At 37.4% G+C, this 20,085-nt stretch overlaps 1 protein-coding gene and 1 long non-coding RNA gene across 2 annotated transcripts; both read left to right on the top strand.

Annotated features, from left to right (window-relative positions):
• The first annotated feature begins 2,431 nt into the window (after positions 1 to 2,431).
• On the top strand, positions 2,432 to 5,041 carry LOC140940078 (uncharacterized). The gene is made up of 3 exons (XR_012166294.1): positions 2,432 to 2,943; positions 4,832 to 4,865; positions 4,952 to 5,041. It is a non-coding gene; the product is annotated as an uncharacterized lncRNA (long non-coding RNA).
• Positions 5,042 to 5,341: 300 nt separating this feature from the next.
• Positions 5,342 to 19,183, top strand: LOC140941841 (uncharacterized). The gene is made up of 11 exons (XM_073390847.1): positions 5,342 to 5,491; positions 6,767 to 6,864; positions 8,464 to 8,532; positions 8,694 to 8,757; positions 10,409 to 10,435; positions 11,008 to 11,151; positions 11,923 to 12,023; positions 13,035 to 13,103; positions 13,784 to 13,862; positions 16,310 to 16,450; positions 17,857 to 19,183. Exons 1-11 carry the CDS (start codon positions 5,359 to 5,361, stop codon positions 18,393 to 18,395), a joined length of 1,464 nt encoding a protein of 487 aa, XP_073246948.1. The 5' UTR covers positions 5,342 to 5,358; the 3' UTR covers positions 18,396 to 19,183.
• The last annotated feature ends 902 nt before the right edge of the window (positions 19,184 to 20,085 follow it).

Here is a 20,085-nt window from a genome sequence, read left to right as displayed (position 1 = left end):
TAACCCCCATACGCACGGCGAACATTTGTGTATTATTTTTTCGGCTTCAGCGCCATCCGGGCCGAATTTATTCTCGATCACTGGAATAAAAGTGATGACTTCTGGGATAGCCTTCGATCGTCCCGATCGTCTCAGTCGTTTGAGAGCGTTTCTATATGATCGCTACAAAATTTACACGATCGTCCCGATCGTCCGGATAGAACTCAACTCTATCCAAGCGATCAAGGTCGTCTCAGTCGTCTGGGTCGTTTGCGATTGTCTGGGTAGCGTTTCCATATGATCGTCCCTTTTTGAGACGACTGGGACGATCCGGACGATCATAAGGAAACCAGGCTTAACTGTTCTGACTTACAGTGATAACAAATCCATCATCCTTTCAACCGTACCGAGTTTAAACTTTGTGAGTAGCACTAGGGACTCTGAGAAAAAGACTGTTTGATTAAATTTAAATTTATTCGCCAGAAAAATATTTGTAGAGATAATGAACAAAGAGAATCCTTCATTAGCCTTTTACAGAGAGTTGTCATTCCCGTACTAAGTGAAATATGCAGAGAACGCGCATAGTTTGCTATACTGCAAACAAAATGACTCAATAATCAACACGTGCTGTCACTTTAACTGCAAAAGAAGCTTCTTTGGAAGAAATCAAATGGTTCTCAACCATGGAAAATTGTATGCACAAGTGAATTAATCCTTGGGCTGAAAAATTGCACGAAAAATTAAAGCACTTATGAAAACTGAACTCGAATATAATTAATTTGCCATGCAAATAACGTTTTGATATCTTTATATTCCTAAAAACGACTTTTGCAGTACAGTACTGTACTTCAACTTGACATCAATTGGCGCTTTTGCACTGGCACGAAAACCATACTAGACCGAGGCCTCTGTTCACGTCGCGCGGATAACTTGGGGTCACATGTCATACGGGGGTTCAGACTTTCCTGGGTAGCCTTTCGTGGCGGCACGGAAAGCTATCCAGTATAGTGTGAACACACTCTAAATCAGAAAGATCTGTTTTAGCCCTAAAAACAGGGCCGTTTCGGTGAGTAAAATACAGTCCTATTTTTGGGTCTAATTTGCCTCCCTTAAATCAGGGCCGGCAATACCGTCCAATTAGCTAGGGCTGATTTGGTCCCAGGGCTAAAATGGGCCCTACCGTGGGCTGGAATAGCCTTTTGATTGAGCTTTTTGGGTTTAAATTGTGCTCAAATGGCTCCAGGAAAGGCTGAATCAGACTTTGGCTGCAGGGCTGAATTGACACTTTGGGGCTGAAACAGATCTTTCTCATTTTCAGTGCATATCCTGAGTTAAGAGCCGGTAAAGTTGGTGACTTTAAAGATGTTCTTTGCTTCATTCTTTCCTCAGAACCGAGACCTCTGAATGTACGGAGCGTACCTAAATTATTACTATTTAGCTTTTTAAAATTCTTTTTCTCGACTTTCGAATGACAAATTTATTGCAATTAGGCGTATGTAGCCGATTAAAACTTCTGCATCACCGTTGTTTATTTATTTATTTTTTTTTTGTAGCATTATTCTATTTGAGACTATGCAAGCACTGCAATCTTGTTAAATTATGATATGTGTACTTATCATTTTACCGTAACTCTTGACTATAACTTTTGTTTTCTTAAAAAAATTGATGAATAAGGAAATAAAAGTTATAAAGGAAATGTTGAGATGGTGCTTTTTTGCTGTACGGAGCTCAACAGCCAAATATTGCTAGAACCACTGTACTTAAAGGATCCCAGAGAATAGCGGTTTTGTTTTGTTATTGAAAATATTGAAAAGATAACGAATATCCATAGTCACTGCTAGAGTCAGCGGCTTTAAATTAGTAACCTCGCCAAGTTTGAAATAATGTAAACTATTAGACTAACCAGTAATCGTGTAAGCCATTAAAGTTTTGTTGTTATTATTTAATTATTATTATGAAAGTCGTACGTTCGAACATAGCGATGATATATAGCTTCAAAAAATTACTAATTAATTTTTACAGACGTTTGTATGCAGTGAGGGCACAAACATGCGATCATTGCCCAGATTGCCACAACGAGGCCCTGGAGATAGACTTCAAGTCTGATCTAGTTTCCATATGAAATACGAATGTTTTCAGTGGGGCCACAGCAGTTATAGCGAAAATATGTAGACCAGGCAACAAAAAAAAATCGTGCCATAACTTTCAAAAATATAAATTCACGGATTTCATGTAGATTTTCGACATTCAAATTAGTTTTATAACATCTTTAAAAGGATTTAATTGTTACCAGTGATCACTGATGTTTAAGTATTCAAATTACTAACAACAGCTACATTAACATCCAAATTTACATTCAGCTTTCTTGGAACCTATATTTGGTTCTCAGAAATATAACCGAGTGAGGGGAGAGGTAAGAAAGAGGAAAGAGGAAAGAGGGGATGGTATGGTCTTTATTTCCTCGGCAATTTTTAATGTTCGCTACTTTAACAACCCTTCTCCCTCATGCTCAATATTGTAAAACTTCTAGATTGCAAATCGCTATGGCTCATTTTGTATTTTCTTGTGGTCTCTAACCTCGCGTGGTCACCCCAATCTGGCGGATTTGCCGTCATCGAGGATATGCGTAAGAGGTACTTTGTACTAAGTCACTGACCAGAACAACAATTTAAATTCTTCGCACTGAATTTGCATTTTAATCAAAGAAGACGCTTTGTTTATTACGGGGTCGAACATTTTCGCCACATAAATTGTCTAGCGCAATGTTAAAAATTACAGCTTTCAGCTGATACTGCGCCAATGCCGACGAGAAGCAACCGTTTTAGCAGGATCATTGTTTTACGACTGTTTACACTACTCTTTTTTGCAATGGTTAAGGAATCGGATCAAATTCCTACAAACTCTCCCTCTGAATGTCAACGGAAATGTGCCGATGTCGCCCGAACAAATACTTCTACTCAAGAGGTACGTTGAATTTATTCGTTTTTGCTAGATGAAAGCCTTATGATCTGATATGCCTTCTTTTAATGCGACCGCATTTTTTAACACATTCCTTTTCTTGTAAGAAACAATTCAAACTGCAAGTTATGCTCAATACCCTTACGTGTAATTATTTTCGTCATGCGAAGCATTTCGGATAAAACCGACCAAAAAATCATAACATTTAGGTTTTTATTAGATTTTTGGACAGATAAAATTCAATCATATTGGAAAATTAGAGGAACTTGTGTACAACTTAAGTTTAGAACATTTGAACAGCATACTTTGTAATTGTAGGTCATTAAGCCGTCAAAAAAACCAGTGTTTCGTAGTTAAGATGATGTTGAATTTGATAAATACTGCAACACATTTTCCCATTTTCTAAGAAAGCAGCGATTAACATAAAAGATCTGATTTAGAAAATTTGATTAGCAGAGAACGTCCGAAGCAGACAAGCGGGTTCATGTTTACATACATATACAAATGCAATATCACTCCTTATCTGCCTACCTGATACAAGGTGTCTATAACAACTAGTAGACGTTTATGACAGGCATGATATTCTTCCTAGTTATTCCTCTACCGACCTAAATTTGTTTAAAATGAGAAGTCAGGGCTTTTACAACTGTAGAGAAATCGTACAATCTTTTGTCTACTGATGAGGGTCCCTAAAAACACAAAGCTAACCAACACTTATGAGCGTTTGGATAAGCACTTAAAACCTTTCGCCGGACTTCGATTAAGTTCTTGCAAAGTGCTACCTAAGTATTGAACTGAGCTCTCTCATTTTTCTGGGAACCCGTATATTATAATTGGACATCTTTACGTTACATGAAACGAAGACAACTCAGGAGATAGACTGATATAACCAACCTAAAATTATTGCACCATTACCATACATCAGTTGTATTTTGTCTTAAACTAATTTCAGATAAGAGTTTTTGTTGCTTGTGTGAGATTTCGGAAACAAAGTAGAATTTAATGGGTCTCGGGAGTACTTAAAATTATCGCACCATACAACAAACGAGTTTGTTTTTTGTCTTACGTTGACTGTAGACGAATTTTTGCTGCTTGCGTGAGATTTTCGAAAACTAAGTGAAATTTAATGGCATACTCAGTCAGCCCCTTATTGCGGCTGACAACCCTCGGAAAGCCGTCAAAAATATAGGAATGAGCGCAAGACCTGACTGAAATGCGCATACAATATTACTGATCAATTAGCAAAGCGAATCGTGACTTTGTGTTTTGCTGACATGAATACTCAGGTTTACTAAAAATGCAAATTTACTTTTCGGAAATAAGTAAAAATAGAGTAAATGCATTGTATACAGTTGCTCGTTTTCAGTAAGTTTAATCAACTAGTGGCCTTGTCTTATACTTTAAAGCGAAAAATCTCCAAATGTTTTTGCAAAAACCTGAAAAACAAACAACATCAGAGGTTTCCGGTTGAACGGCCTCGCCAAGAAGGATTTTATCTAGACACAGAAGTTAAGTTAGGCCATATATTTGACTCTGGAAGCTGAGTGAGAGAACTAATAACCAAATCTAAGACAATAAATACTATCAAATGAGAGAAAAAACTTGCAGTGGAATGAAGAACATCAACTATTAAAACAAAGCTATAGTTAGCAGGAAAAGGAAAGGGAAATAATTCAATACGTCACCTCATTCTAGAAAACCACTAATTTTTTATCAAATCAGGCGAAAGCATTATGACCTTTTCTTGTTAAAAATCAGTTCTGATTTAACTTTATTTTTATTATCACGGCACGCTTGTACAGATGTACTGTTAACCAGCTCTGGAGATGGCGACTTGTAGATAAATAAACTATAAGATGATTGATTGTTATACATTTTTACTCCTCCCACGCAGTTGTGTTTACGCGGATGCTTGAACAGGAAAACAGGTGATTATTGGCACGAATTCCTTCACCTTGTGTCTTCGATGTTGAAACTTATTTTTATTTACTTATTGATTTATACAATATTTCAGTGATCGACCGATCCCCTTCACCCGGAGATAATATCCTTCAACCTACAGGTAAACATTTTAAGAGAATTCCAAGGGCTCGATACCCTGGGTACCAGAGGTTTTTTCTCTGTCTCGGAATGCTTCGGTATCGGTCACAATGCCGACGCATCTTCGGGCAAAGGCCGAAGCAACGAGTGGCTATGAAGACTTATGACCGAAATCGGAAACCACGAACACTTGAAAAGTCTCTAGCACCCAGGGTAAAGGCAAACTTTGCTTGCTTAAAATTCTGTTTTTTCACTAATGTTGCCGGTTTTTATTCATGAAGTTTATACAGAGAGAATTATTGTTCACTATTTTCTTAGTGATCTTAAACGCCCTTAGCCCCAATATATAAGCTCATAGCGAACTCATAGTAACATTTTAACATGTTAGACTGTCCAGATTCCACGCAAGACCAATCAGTTTTAGACTGGACTCCTAGTAGGATTTTTGCAAGCTTTGGACAGTATGAAAACTCAAGCTCCTGGTACGTGAATATGTCTTGGAGTTCCATGAACGGTAAGACTTTCCTTATTTGCAGATGCCCTTTTGAAAAGTTATTTAACTACAATTTTAATAATTAAAAGTAAAATATAAACTAAGATTCCTACTTGACTCTCATCAACACACCGCAAAGCGAAGAATGACCAACTTAGAAAGCCCTTGTAACCACATGAAATCACGGTTACGCCGTTGTCACGTATTACGATAACCAACCCTTTTCCATTATACTTTCAATGCCTAAATTAAAGAGTAACAAGTGTGGTTTCCGACTTTCCGAGCACAACACCAATTATCATTTTCTTAACAAAAAACTTACAGCAAAACTCATTCCGCAAGCTAGTTAGATGTAGTATCATTAAACTAAGACCTTAATGGAGAATGGAGGATATTAGAGTCTTATTAGGTCTACTCTGGGACCTTTATAAGTCGACGTATCTAATTAAATGGCAACTTAAGGATATCATTATTATAGTTATTATTATTATTATTATTATTATTATTATTATTATTATTATTATATATTATTATTATTATTATCATATATCTTTTTATTTCATTATTATTATTACTATTTTTTTTTGTTTTTTAGCAGTTGAAAGAAACTTTTGAATTTTAGAGGTTGACAGTTTTTTTTTATTGAAATGAAATGTTTTTGAATTCGAAAAAATTTTTCTTAGTTAAATTAACTTTTTTTAAGCTAAATTAAGTGCTTTTTAAATCGACAGAAATTGTAAATAGTGTTTTTGAATGAATAGTTTTTTCTTTTTTTTTAAGCGAATTAATTGTAAATAGGATTTTAATTTAAATTATACAGTATGTCTTCTGTATTTTTAGATTCCCAACTGCTGATGCAACTTAAGATATGGCTTTTTACTTAGGAGAATAAAGATTGGTCGATTATTATTATTATTATTATTATCATCATCATCATCATCATCATCATCATCATCATCATCATCATCATCATCATCATCATTATTTATTATTATCATTATTATTATTATTATCATCATTTTTATTCAGATTATATTATTATTTTACTTCTGGATAATATGTAATAATAATGAAATATTAGTCAGATAGATTATAAGTTTTCCTTAGTCCAAAAATTACAATAAAACTAGCTGACTGATTGTCTGCACCTTCTTCTACATGACTGGTAGAATTTGCGATTAAGCTCTTTAGTTCTAGTTTTACCCTCAGGCCACCAAAGTAAAGGATCAATTAAACTGATATTTCACTACAAGTTGATTAACTTGGCCCTTTTTTGATTTTATATTTAATGTTTAGACACCATTGGAATCCGGACTGGCATCTTGGTTCGTATGGTTATCATATCGTTAAAGGATGGAAATCCGGTCCCTACAAACTGTTTTGTTTTTCCAACGGTAAGAATGGATGTGTTACTACGCCACTCTAGCGTCGACTACAATAAGTCAAACTCTTTGCAAGGTCAAATAAAGACAGTTATTAAAACGGCGTCTAGCCGTTTTTATTTGCCTCATAATTATTAATAATTAGAGCGGTTTTCATTTGAGTGTCGAAAAGTAATTGGTTTTGCACTTTCTGCACGATGCGATTGGCTTAAAAGATTCGCGCCACCTTTTCATCCAATCAGAAGTAAAACCAAAGCCAATTGTGACGCGCTCGCATGCATTTTCCCGCGCTTTGCGTCAGCCACATGTAATTACTTCGAGTTTTGATTGGTTCAATGTATTGTCTGTGTCCTATGTGATTGGCCAGAGTAATTACTTTGGTTTTGGTTTTACGACACTCAAACGAAAACCATACTAACTGAATTATTATTTCAACACTGTTTACTGCAGAAAATTCGAGAAGGCATATAGCACAGGCTGGAATAATAAAAAAATATATATCTATCCATATCTACTTAAACGGCTCAGTTATATCTAAAACGGGGTGACTGGGAGGTCTAACATAAAGCGTCTCTCAGCAAGCCTCGGATTCTTTTTAATAACCAGTCGTTTTTTTTGTCAATTGTACCCGTAAGACTGGAAACGTGTCATTGCCTTCCGTAATACAGACCTAGCCAGGGCTAATTAGCTCTCTATAATATTCATAGTTTGCTGAAACAAAATATATAATAATGCTAAGCGGTGGGAAACAAGACCGGTGAAAAAAAAAACAGTAGGTCTAATTAGTAATTTGTTTTGCACGACTAACAACATGAAACTTCCAGAAACTTCCTGGTCACACGTTTTATGGAGGAAATGTCGTACGTGTTCTTGTTCATCTTTTGTCACTGGCGCTTATTTTCACCTTGGTGGCCGCTAGCATTTCCTAATTTCCCACCGCCGTTACAAAATTTTTATGTTGTTCTTCCAACAAAAAAATGTCTCGTTTGGCCTTTTATCGCTCTCTCTAGCTGTCTGTCGCTCTTTTTCTCGTTGAGCTTCTCTGGCCTGTTGCCTTTGTTGTCCTTTTTCTGTCTCTCTCTTTCTCTGTATTTCAAATTTGTAGACATGACAATTGACCTAAGCTTATACTTTGACAACACTTAAACAGAAACAATTTCCGCTTTCCGTTTTCGTTTTTATTGACTCGATCTTTAGTTGTCTCTGCCTTACACAAGACGCCGATGGCTATGCGATTTCCCGCCAAAATAACCTCAAGTTGCCATACCTGTATGTTGATTGAGTTATTTTACATTGGTATGCCCGTGGTGCGGACGGACGGTCGGTCGGTCGGGTTGGCGGGCGTACGGTCACGTGGCTATCAAATTTTCTCGGATGCATAGGTTACCAAATTTTCTTACTCACGGATCTCCGCTACTTGCAAGTTGCCTCTGTTCAACTGTTGCTTAGCGTTGTAGAATAACCGCTTCCAAACGGGCAGCAACAGAAAAACATTCATTTTCACATTTAAGGTCAAATTAACTTAGGAAGAAAATCTTCTTCTTCAATTGTTTTCTTGGCCAAGAAAAGGCACATTTCAAAACGTATGACGTTGTTTTTTATTTCTTGTAGAACCAAACATTTCTCAGAGTAAATATCTCTTCATTTGGCTACCAATATCCAGACGCTATTTTCGTAAACGTAAGTATATCAAGTGTACTTGATATGAAAATTGGCTACTTGTTTATATCACATTGCAATAACAAGTAGGCGATTTTCATTTCACTTGTGACAAGTGTTAATGACCATGAACAGGGACTAAAGCTATGCCAAATAACTTGTATTTCCTTCTGTATGTTTAGATTCTTGCCCTCCCATATCGTGCAGACATTTCAGATGCTCAAAGGATGTTGCCACCAAAACTCCGTAAGTGTAGCATTTTAAGTTATTTTAAACATTAATTCTGCATTCGAATTTTTTTCAACAAGACGCCTAAAGTCGTTTCCGTGGGATGCGTTGGTCTATGGATGCATAATGGCGCTCTATCTGAATTTGGAAAAATTAGGGAAATCGGAAAGATGTGTCATGTGATGAGCATCGATGAGTAGGTTACCTGTATGGGTTGGATTAATGTGCTCATCACTGAATTTATAGTAGCCTGCGTGGCAGGGTACTATTTCTCTACTATTTTCCCTATTTTCTCTAGTTTTAAGTTAATGGAACAAAACAAAACAAAACATCCGCTTGCCTTTTTTAATATCCACGGTCGAACCCAGGGTTACAAAGTTCGATAAAGTGCCAATGTTTTAATCCAAGATGAATGTTTAATATTCCAAGATGCTCTTGATACGGTTAAAAATTAATTGCAATGTGTTTCCAAGGTCTCAAAGTTAACACAGTTCCAATGATTATCCCTGATTCCGAGGTATAATAAGTTTGCTAAGGTCCTGATCCGTGTCCCATCCAGAAGTCCAATCCATGCCAAGAGCGAGTCGTCGATCGACGAGGACAATATTTTTGCGATTTCACCGCCAATCGTCAAGGGTACGAGTTGAAATTTACGCGATTTAACCTCCCATCGTCAAGGTTTTTTCGATAAGAAAAAAAAAAACTGAACTCTAGCTATGCTCGGCAAAAACTGGCGAAGTCCGAATAGAAAAATCTATCGGAAATCATGGCCCGCAACCAGACGTTACTAAAACCTTATGAAAAAGCTATGCCTAAGCAAAAAAGAATCATGAAGGGAAGAAATAACTTGGCTTAGGTCGCCTTTCGTGACTTGCCAGTATCCTGAAGGATTTCGCTGGTTAACAAGCCATCCTAAACCACGAGAATGGGAAAACTCAAGGGCGACAAATTTGGCAAGGAACGTTCTGATTTCAAAGTTCTTCAGAGGAAGCAAATCGATTAAAAATCGATACAGATTTTGTACAATCTGATTGGTCGGCTTGGAAGAAGAGATAATCGATAAAGATTTTAGGCAATCCTATTGGCTGGCTTTGCAATTTTGGGTACAACCGAACCGGATTTTTACCGTGGGAGTGCCACAGGCATCCCACGGAACAAGGAGCTAATTTAAGCAAACACCATAGCATTGTTGTTTATAGGAAACTTAAAATACCAAGAGAAAGGCATGGATAGCTTTTGGTAAATGATTTCAGAGTTTTGCTGGTTCCTTCTTTCTTTCTTCATCGTTATGCGACTGAATGGGCTTTTGAATTTTCTTTTCTTTTTTTCCCATCATTTAAAAAACTTGAATACGTTTTTTTTTTTTCTTTTAAATTTTTACGTTGTAGCTTCCTTATGACACCTTATGTGTTTTCCCACCTATCGCTTCAGTCCATCTCGCAAATCAACTTGAATGGAGTAAGGTGAAATTTGAAACAAGATTTTCCCGACGCTCAAATATGCACGCAAATTTAAATTTAAATTCATTCCCGTTTATTACAAAGTTTATTTCGAGACGCGGATACTTAAAGACATTCTTGGTACTTTCTTCATAACAATGCGCTCCTTTTTTTTCTTTTAATACGGCTTGTTCGTTATCGTTAATATATGTATCTATTTTCCTTTGCAGCGCCTGCAAAACCTCCTAAGACCAAAGGTAAAACAAACCGTAAGAACTATAGCTTTTGGTAAATGATTTCAGAGTTTTGCTGGTTCCTTCCTTCCTTCTTCATCGTTATGTTCATTATCGTTAATATATGTATCTATTTTCCTTTGCAGCGCCTTCAAAAGGTCAAACAAACCGTACGAACTATTTCTTCAAAACATTATACCGCAACTTAAATATGCTTTCCGAACTAAATACGATAATTTCTTTTCATTTATTTTTACGACTACATCAAAAAAAATAGATGTAAGATGACCCTTTCTAAAGTTACGTTCATGTTATACCGGATAGCATTTGCGCCGGCACGAAAAGCGATCCCGTATCAGTGTGGACATCGCTTAAATGTCTGAATAGGGCGTATAGTATAATGTTTCTCTATAATGTTCCCTCCGACCTGTTGCAAAGTAAATGGCCTCTTCCCGTCTTCAATGGTTAGTGTAAAACACTGCGTTGAAACAGTTCTTTTACAGAAGATAAGTTTTCCAAACAATTATGCCGTTGAAACACTGCTTGTGTTAAAAAAGCGGTAAGGGAAGTTACTCAGTGACCTCCTTAATTTAACTGATACAACCTCAATTCCGTCTGTCTAGAATGCAACAACGAATATGGGAAGCTTGTGTGGTACCCAGATAAGATTAAAGCAAAGCCTTTTTTAGGACATAGTAACACCACTTCCTATGTGAACATATCGTGGTCGCCATTAACAGGTATGATTGACTCAGACTGTTATTACAATAGCCAACATTTGGAGATATGTCAGTCAAAAAGCCATGATGGAAACTGGAGGCAAAAAAGTGCCACAAATGTTTTGTACCTTTTTTGCCTCCAGTATCCATCCATTTTAAATTTCCAAATTTCCCCCATCTCCTTCCCTACCATGAAGTACCATACGAGTGACAGTTGAGCCAAGATGTGGTCAAACCTATCCATCAATAAGTCTTTCGATGGTTCTACAATAAAGAACAAAAGGAATCGAATTAGTGATACACTAGGGACAGAAATCTAGGCTAATGGCCAGCATGATTTTCCCTGAACTTCACCCTGTTCAAAATGTTATGCTACCACATTTTCTGTCCTCCAACGGTCTGGGAAGTATGGCATGGTATTTTTTTTAGTAAAATTCAACTAGTGGTCTATTATCAATGCTGCGTTCTGATTGGTTGAGCTACTACTAGGCTATAGGATATAGCCCACTAGTAGCGAAAAGGGCCGCAAAACAATGGCTTTTGCATCGTGTTTTGCTAGCTAAAGTTGTTTCGTCTCGATATTTTTGACCAACTAGTTGAATTTTACTAATATTACAAATAATTATTACTCTCGCCCTCATGGCCTCTGAGTCAATAGCCTATTCGACCTTCGGCCTTGAGCCTCATGGGCTATTTACTCAGAGCCCATTCGGGCTCGAGGAATAATTGTTAAATATCTAGTGATAGTTATCGCAAAAATCTTACTCAGCATTTTCAATTTCCATCCTACAGATCCCACGGTCACGTGGAAGGGTTACATGATTTCCCTCTTCATCGGTGACATCCGTGCACAGGGTTCTTCCCCTCGCATGAGATGTTTCCTTTTACCAAAGGTATAACTATATCAATATAAGTGTCAAGAAAAGGGATTTAATATGTTAACGTGCCGGCCAAATTATTTCATTATCTGGCTTGGAAGGAAAAGCCACTAGTTAGACTGTTTGCAGTTTCCCTTTTACCGTGAAATGGACGAGATCGAGAGCTTGCTGTAACGGGCGGCCATGTTGGTTTAATATGCACCAAGGGGGTGGGCGTCGGGGCCTGTTGATATAGAGTAGATATGATACTCTTTTCCCAGATTACACTTACAATCAAACCAAAATGGCTGCCCGTTTTAGTAAGCGATCTTACTGAAAAATAGGGTAGTGTGAGCTCTCTAATAATACGTCGACAGCTTTCAACACACGGTTCTTGCTAAATGTGCCAGCACAGCAACACAGGCAAAAAAAAAACAAAAGCAAAAACAAACATGCAAACAAACAACACAAAACCAAAAAAACAGCAAGTAACAAGACAAACAAACACCAGGAACCAAGCATTATATCAAACCACGCTGCGGGTTTTTGTTGACATGGTAGAGGGATTGACCGCAAAGCAAAGGTTCGTATGAAAGAAGGTCCTTACGCCAGTCACGTGACTCCAATGGTCACTTGGGAGTCTCTTCAGGAGATTCTACTGTCTGGCTCCATTATTGCTTTTGCTTTAACATAATCTATATCGGTACATGCAGCAAGGCACCACAACACTGAGTTAGCTCCGCCATGACAGGTGTTACAAACGACAGCCGTGAAAGGTACATCCCTGAATTCTCTTGAAAAGCGGTGATAATCATTCTGAACTTCCACAATTTTATATAAACTTGACGTTTCCTATGCTAGTTCATTTTCAATTTGACCCAAAGCGACCGTTACAGAAATATTGTGACAAAACTATTTATACAAAATTGATACGGGGGCTGGAAAAAAGATTAAGAAAATAGGCACTGTTTGTGTTTTATTTTTGATTAAGCTGCGATGGCCCACTAACAAATCTTTATAATCTGTCTTTTAATTTTTCTTGCTAAGAACCAAACGCACTTCATTGTGGACTCTTCTAGTGGCTGGAAACATCCATGCTCATCAATATCTGTCAATGTAAGTGACATAAAGTAACGTAAATATATCTGCCAGAGTTAGGGCCTGTTAACATGGCCGTGGGGGGACCCCAGGTAGGTGAGGCAAACCGCTTAGGTGGGGTAACCCGGTTGTCCATATAATCTCTCATTTTAATTTGACCAAGTTCACATTATGGTAGGGTGACCCGCCACATGTTACCAAACCTACCTGGGGTCCTGCACCTCCATGTAAACAGGCCCTTACACAAAATAAACTGTTACATAAATATTTAAAATAAACTTTTTTTTACAAACTAAACTTGTTAATGGCCATTCAGACTATCAGAAAGGCTTTTACGCGAAACAAATTCAAAACATTCCTTTTCTGTTGTATTCATGGAAATCACACACCTAACTGCTAATATGGATGTTGGGAGAACACTCAAAAAGCTTGTAAATCACTCGCCTTCGGCTGGCGATTTATAAGCTTTTCTCGTGTTCTCCCAACATCCCGCGTTGTTATCACGCCAGTAAACCCATAGAAAGTGTGGTCTATTGCTTAAATACACAGATGAGCTAGGCAGCCGTGACACAGCCCCTTTAATGGACATGTGATTATGTACAAGTGCAAGACGCATAATGGAAGAGGGTTTTCAACAATATGAGAGCTGGGTGGTCTGTTGACAAATGAATTGGCTTTTTCATTTCATCCTTTTTAAGGTAACGGCATATCCTCGTCCGAGATTTGAAGTAGCCGAGTTGAGATACATTTTTCCATCGAAGCCATGTGGACCTACAGGTATATACTACGAAACTTGTACTATCCCTTCACAATCTACTCATTTTTAACCTCCATTTTCTATAACTCTGCCCCTTCCCTACCACAGAGTTAGAATCAGAATGGTCCTACAAAAAAACATCCTCATTAGGACAACGTTGTTTGGCAATTGGCATTCAAAAGGATCAATGATTGGATAAATGAACGAAATCTTTACAGAGGTAGTAGTGGCTGTAGGAAAACGAGATCGTTTTCCGTTGACGCGAGCTTAAAAGCGTTTTTCTAGGAGGCGGAACGGGTTGCGCGTCCCCGGAAGTTTATTATGATTACATAAGTTCATTTTTTTAACTAGATAAGTCAAATCTGAAACAATTAACTACATGCAAAAATAATATTTTTTGTAAATGGGAAAAAAGAAATTAGATATGAAAACGCTTTCACCAATTTCACTCCACTGATTGAAACGGGTCTATCTCCTTCTTTTTTTAATAGTGACTCCATCGGTGTCCACAGAGCAAACTGGTAAGTTTTCTTGCAAACTTCGTATGACACACGATTATATAATAAGGGATTGATAAACCTTTTGATGTGGAACAGTCTGGGTTAACAAAAACCAAGTTGTTCCAAACGTCACGTCTTGAACAACTTGATTTTTTGTTAACCCAGACTGGAGTCCAGTCCCGCTCACTTCTCTTTGCACAGTTCTCAATATCTGGACAGTGGGGAAATGATATCGTTAACCCTATTTAGACTTGGGTTGGGGGACTTTGAGGCCTACCCCTAACTTAAAGTTGACCAGCTTCTAAACTCACGAGCGCCAAACTCGGTGAAATTTCTAAAATATATTTTCCACTCATCTGGGAACTTAGCAAACTTGCGGTTTCTAAGCTTTGAGAAGGGCGAAGCATGTCAATCAATCTTAATTATGTTACGTGGGAAAATAGGCTTAAGTAAACATGAAGTAAAAAAGATAGGTTTCTGTTTGAAGCTTTCTTTTACTTGGAGAATTTAAAATTTACTTGTCTTGAAATATTTCTTAGCTTATTTAGGCTCTAGTGTAAAGACTACCATTATCATCAAGTCGTCGTAATGTGTACTTCAACATTGACGTTGCCATGTCAACCTTCTTTCGACCGCCGTGTACTGCAAAATCTTCCTTTTCCCAAAAAAGAAGGAGCTATATTTTTAGATTTCCTGATTGAGATATTAACTTACACTTTTTTAGCACTAGTTTTTCAAATTTATTATAACTGGATGTCATCCAGCCTTTAAAGGTAGTAATTTGAACTATTTCTGATAATGTTTTATAGTGACCACTGTAAGGGTATCTACAAATTCAGCTGGTAAGTATTCTAACGAACGCTATGATAAGTTAATGATAAAGGATTGATAAATTTATTGACTAAATGCGAGACAATAAATTGGATATGCAAACATTTTCCCAAATTTATTTTAACTGAATGTTATCCAGGCTTTTAAGATCGTAATTTGAAAAAAATATATATATGTATTAAATGACATATATTGAGTTCAGTTCAACGTTGTTTATTTCGCATGGAATTTTATTGCTCAGGAAGTCAGATTTCTTTTGCTTCTAAAACATCCGTTGATACAAACGTCGGGGTTTTATTTTTCTCACGTGCCTTGATTTAAGGATTTTAAGCAACATAAATACATCGCGATACATTTAAATCGGTTCAAAATGACACATCCAAGATGACGGATATGCGGATTTATTAGAAATGATATCATCATTATTTCACTACTTTTGTCAAGGATAAGAAGTGCAAGTTAAACTGTACTTGGATACTGAAAATAATGATATCATTTTGTGTAAATTTAGTGGCTGTATCAGGAGAAGTTTAAAAATTATGGAGAGAGGCTCAGACGCCCCCCGCCCCTAGAAATCTTTAAAAAGCCCGTTCTGAATAGGGTTAAAGGAGAAATGACTAAAGGCATTTAATCAGAACGGGCTAGCCACTTGGAACTGACCATAACATTGAGCGAGACACATAAATCAGGAACCAGTACTAAAACATTGAAAACCCAGTAAAATGCAAAAGAAAGGAATATACCGAAGAAGACTGAAAAACGGACTAGAAACTAGTTAGCCTTAAAAGCAGCTTTTCAAAGTTCATATCTTGCTACACATCGCCTTTAAATTAGTAGAGGGCTCAGATACGTTTAAAATTGATCACGCGGGTTTATCATATCAATAAAATTAAGTGGCGTCGATCTCGTACATATGAAACAAGGAAAATGAGATTCTAGGCACTCTAACTTTCAGAAGGAAACACAGAGATATAAACAAAAGTTAGGCTGGGAAAATGGCACTTAACCTCTCTTTAGGAGGCCCTTATTCTTTTTGAATTGGTTTACGTGAAAGTTCATACCAAATTCACATTAAGAATGAAAACCCCTTTCAGATAATTGTTTTGGAAATTGAAAATTTTCCTTTTTATCCACAGGGGTAAAACACGACATCGTTAAAACTGTGTTTTTGTCTGTCGGAGGCGTGGCTGGTGTCTTAATTGTAGTGGCAGTGATATTTTTTTATCGACGGTGGAATAGACAAACTTTGAAGGAAACGCCTTGTGAAGGGCCACAACGTAAGTAAGGGTTTAAAGGAGTTGCATCAGGGACAAAAATCACCAATAATTTAGCAATATGACCTCGTTATTTTCCATCCCATCACCACTTTCTTTGGCCAAAGCCGAGATACCGTCAAATATTTAACCTTCCATCAAAGAAGTGAACCTTGACATCATAGATATCAAAAGTCACCGGAATGTGCATCGGTTTCTACAGGAGTATATTCAAAAATGCTGTATTTGAGGATTGGTAGCTTCCTCTTCGAAACGGCAGAACCCCTAATGCCTTAGCTTCTGGATTCCACCTCTTTCGCACCGCCCTCAATATTCCCCATTGTTTGCCCCACAATTTTTCCTTAAGCATTATTTTCCCTTTCTCCCCAACAACACTCGACTCTCGGCTTCGCCACTCGCTCAAAGCTTTTATTGCTGTGCCACCCGCTCCCCGCGTGAACGATTCCCTAACTTCTTAAGATCTAGATCATTAATTTTCATTAATTTATTTTTATTTTATGGGTTCTCAAATTACCACATTATATTAAAAATTTTTCCTTTTTTCAACCAAGAAATTGCAGTATTGTAATTTATTTTTGTGCTTGTCTAGATTAGTCGTCGTCGTTGTTGTTCTTTTTTTAACGCGCTGCTATTGCTGGTTTTCAGTGTCACGCCATTCAAAATAGATCAAAATAAAAATCAAAACCGTTCAATCGATAATGTCCGGAATCTGGGAAATGAAAGGAGGTAAATATACCAAATTCCTCGCCAAGATTCAGGCCAGAAGAATTTCCCGTATACGAGATATCCGAAGAAATGGTTTGCCCAAATTTATAGAGATTTGTATGGAGACGCCATGCTGGTGCCCACCTGGATGGGCACCAACATGGCGGACGGAAACCAACAAAAACTTCTGTTACCGAGTTTTGGTACAAAGGCGTGTATTTATTCCTCGAGGAACTCATAAACATTAAAGTAATACTTTTTCTAATCCATAAACTGTTTAGATAGCAAAATTCCCCGAAATACGTCACTTTTTTAACCTACATGACAGCACTCTCGGCCGTCATGTAAATGCCGTCACGCAAAAGCCTAAAAATTCAAGGGTACTCTATTACAAAATTAAAATCCGTTTTGAAGCGAAAATTTGTATGAAAATTAGTTTTCAGCCGCTCTAATACACCATGAAAGTAATATCTCAGTAGGATCGATAGTTTTGTTGTTTGAATCTTAGTGACGTCATGTGAAAACCAACAACAACGCTTTAACAGTTTAACATGAGTGTACTGTAAGTGCAAGTGTTTTCCCCAGTGATTGGTGTTACACCATAAATCACGGACGGGCAAGCAGTCTTGTCCAATACAACCTTTCTATGTAACTTTTTTTTCTTCGTTTATGTTGGTAATTCAATCACTCTTTTTATTCCACAGGTTTCAAATACCACGCTTTTATAATCTACAGTATGGTTGATTCACAATGGGTCGATACAACCCTTGTTCCAACGCTTGAAAGCTATGGTTTCAGATGTTGCATCCACTGGAAGGACTTTTTACCTGGCAGGGTCTTTGCAGAAAGTATCGTAGAAAGCGTGTACAACAGTTTCAAGATTATCGCTGTCGTATCAAGCCATTTTGTGAGCAGTAATACCTGTGACTTTGAATTAAAACACGCCATGACAAGACTCATGACTAACAGGGACGACTGCTTAATAGTGATTAAATTCGACAATGCAGGCATTGAGAGACTACCAGCTCCAATACTAGATAGGAGTTACATAGACTTTACTCGGAGAACCGATAGATCCACATGGGAGTCCAAGTTAGCAGGAATCCTTAGTAAAGCTGTTATTGAAGACGACAGTTGCAGAACTAGCACGACAAGTACTACTGACAATAACAACAGATTTTCAGAAGGCAGTTCAACGGCAAGCGAAGACAAAGATCTCATTTGTTCGTGCCAAACAGAGTGACGGAATATATATGCCTATAAGTATACGATAAGAGATCAAGAGATTATCGTCACAGAATTAACTCGCAATATGGAAATAAGACAATCTTCATGACAGCTATCAAAATGGACCTCGATTTCTCGATTGTGTGTAATGTATTACCCCCAACAGCATGTGCCGGTGAATAGATAACAGGTTTCCTATGGAATACCTTGAGACACCATTTGCTATGTAGCGTCTGTAGTTCCAATGGTTCTCGCAAAAGAAGGTATCATAGCGGCCTTTGGGAACATGATGCCGAAACAAGGGAAACTTTACAGACGAAGTTCCTTTCCTAGACTAAGCCATATAACTATTAACATTAGACCTCCTACTAAAGGAAAAGGAGACCAGGAGCCTATTAGCCAAAGGCTTCTTAGGAAACACACTTTTACTATGTAAAGAGGACCAGGTACCTTACTGTATAAAAACATAAAAACAGAGAGTGCATAGAATCACTCAAAATACATCCACACCACCAGAATAGAACAGGCTAATTTTTCAGTCTTGTTACGGTGTTTAGCACCATTTGAAGCTATTTGAGCGGCTTGAAAGAATGTATCCTGCGTTTCATCCTTAGACTATGAACGTAAACACGGGCGAAATATCCCACCAACTAGAGCAAACGAAGCACTAGTAACGTTATGCAAGTCGTAAGGTAGGGGTGAGAGCAATCTATTTTCGAAGTGGAATCTCGTTGGTATGAAGCGGGATACATTAAAGTCGATGACGTCCTAGTTTCATTGTGAATAAAAAATTTCATTAATTTACCTCATGGTCTACTTTTATACTGTTTACCGATTTCATAGGTTGTAAGTTATTTTTAAGTCCATGAATTGCTTGGTTTTTGATGGGCTGACTGAAAGCGTTCACATTACAAACAACAAAAATGTACAATTACAATCCATTTCACTCTTCTTCAAGTTTGTCCATCCCTTCCCTTTTTGTATTTGCTGTGTTATTTATACCTTCCTTTCATTTCTTGATCAGTTATTTTTAAGTTTTACTCTGTTTGGTGGCAGTTCCCAATGTTCGATGAATTTTGTGACACAAATCCTTTAAGCTGAAGAAGTGTGTTTCTTTAAACAGAGATGGTATAGGATCCACAGAAGGCAAAGTGAGATCCATCCAAGAGCCCCGGCACCAAGTAATGTCCAGAAATCTCAAGCCTTTCTGAGGATGTTGAACTATTCAAAGTGGACAGACTGCAAATTATGGTAGTTGTTAAAAAATACATCTACGTGTCGTAACTGTTCATCGGTAGGATGCCTAAAATGTGTGCAATTTCACAATTGGTTTCGGCTCCATTAAATCCTATATCAATTGCATAACGTTTTTAGGAAGAGCCACCCACAATGTGAGCACGGTTACGGACAACACATATAAGTGAGGAAAATAACGCAAAGTAAAATTAAGACGTTATTTAACGGACTAAATGAACACGTCAATTAAATAAATAAATAATGCACGCGCACAAAATAAAACTGTCTGCGCACACGTACCAATATACAACTGAAAGACAAATCTAAGTAATAAATAAGTGATGTAAGGATACGATGGTGCAATTCAAGCCTGGATTGCTAATCTCATCTCCCACAGGGATGCACCATACTTCTTGACGATAAGACCATGGCGATTGAAGAATTTATTAAATGACTTCTGAAGTAGATTG

The sequence above is a fragment of the Porites lutea genome, chromosome 6, assembly GCF_958299795.1.
Source record: "Porites lutea chromosome 6, jaPorLute2.1, whole genome shotgun sequence".
Classification (NCBI taxonomy): Eukaryota; Metazoa; Cnidaria; class Anthozoa; order Scleractinia; family Poritidae; genus Porites; species Porites lutea.
Note: the sequence above shows the minus strand (reverse complement) of the source record. Positions and strands in the feature narration are given on the sequence as shown.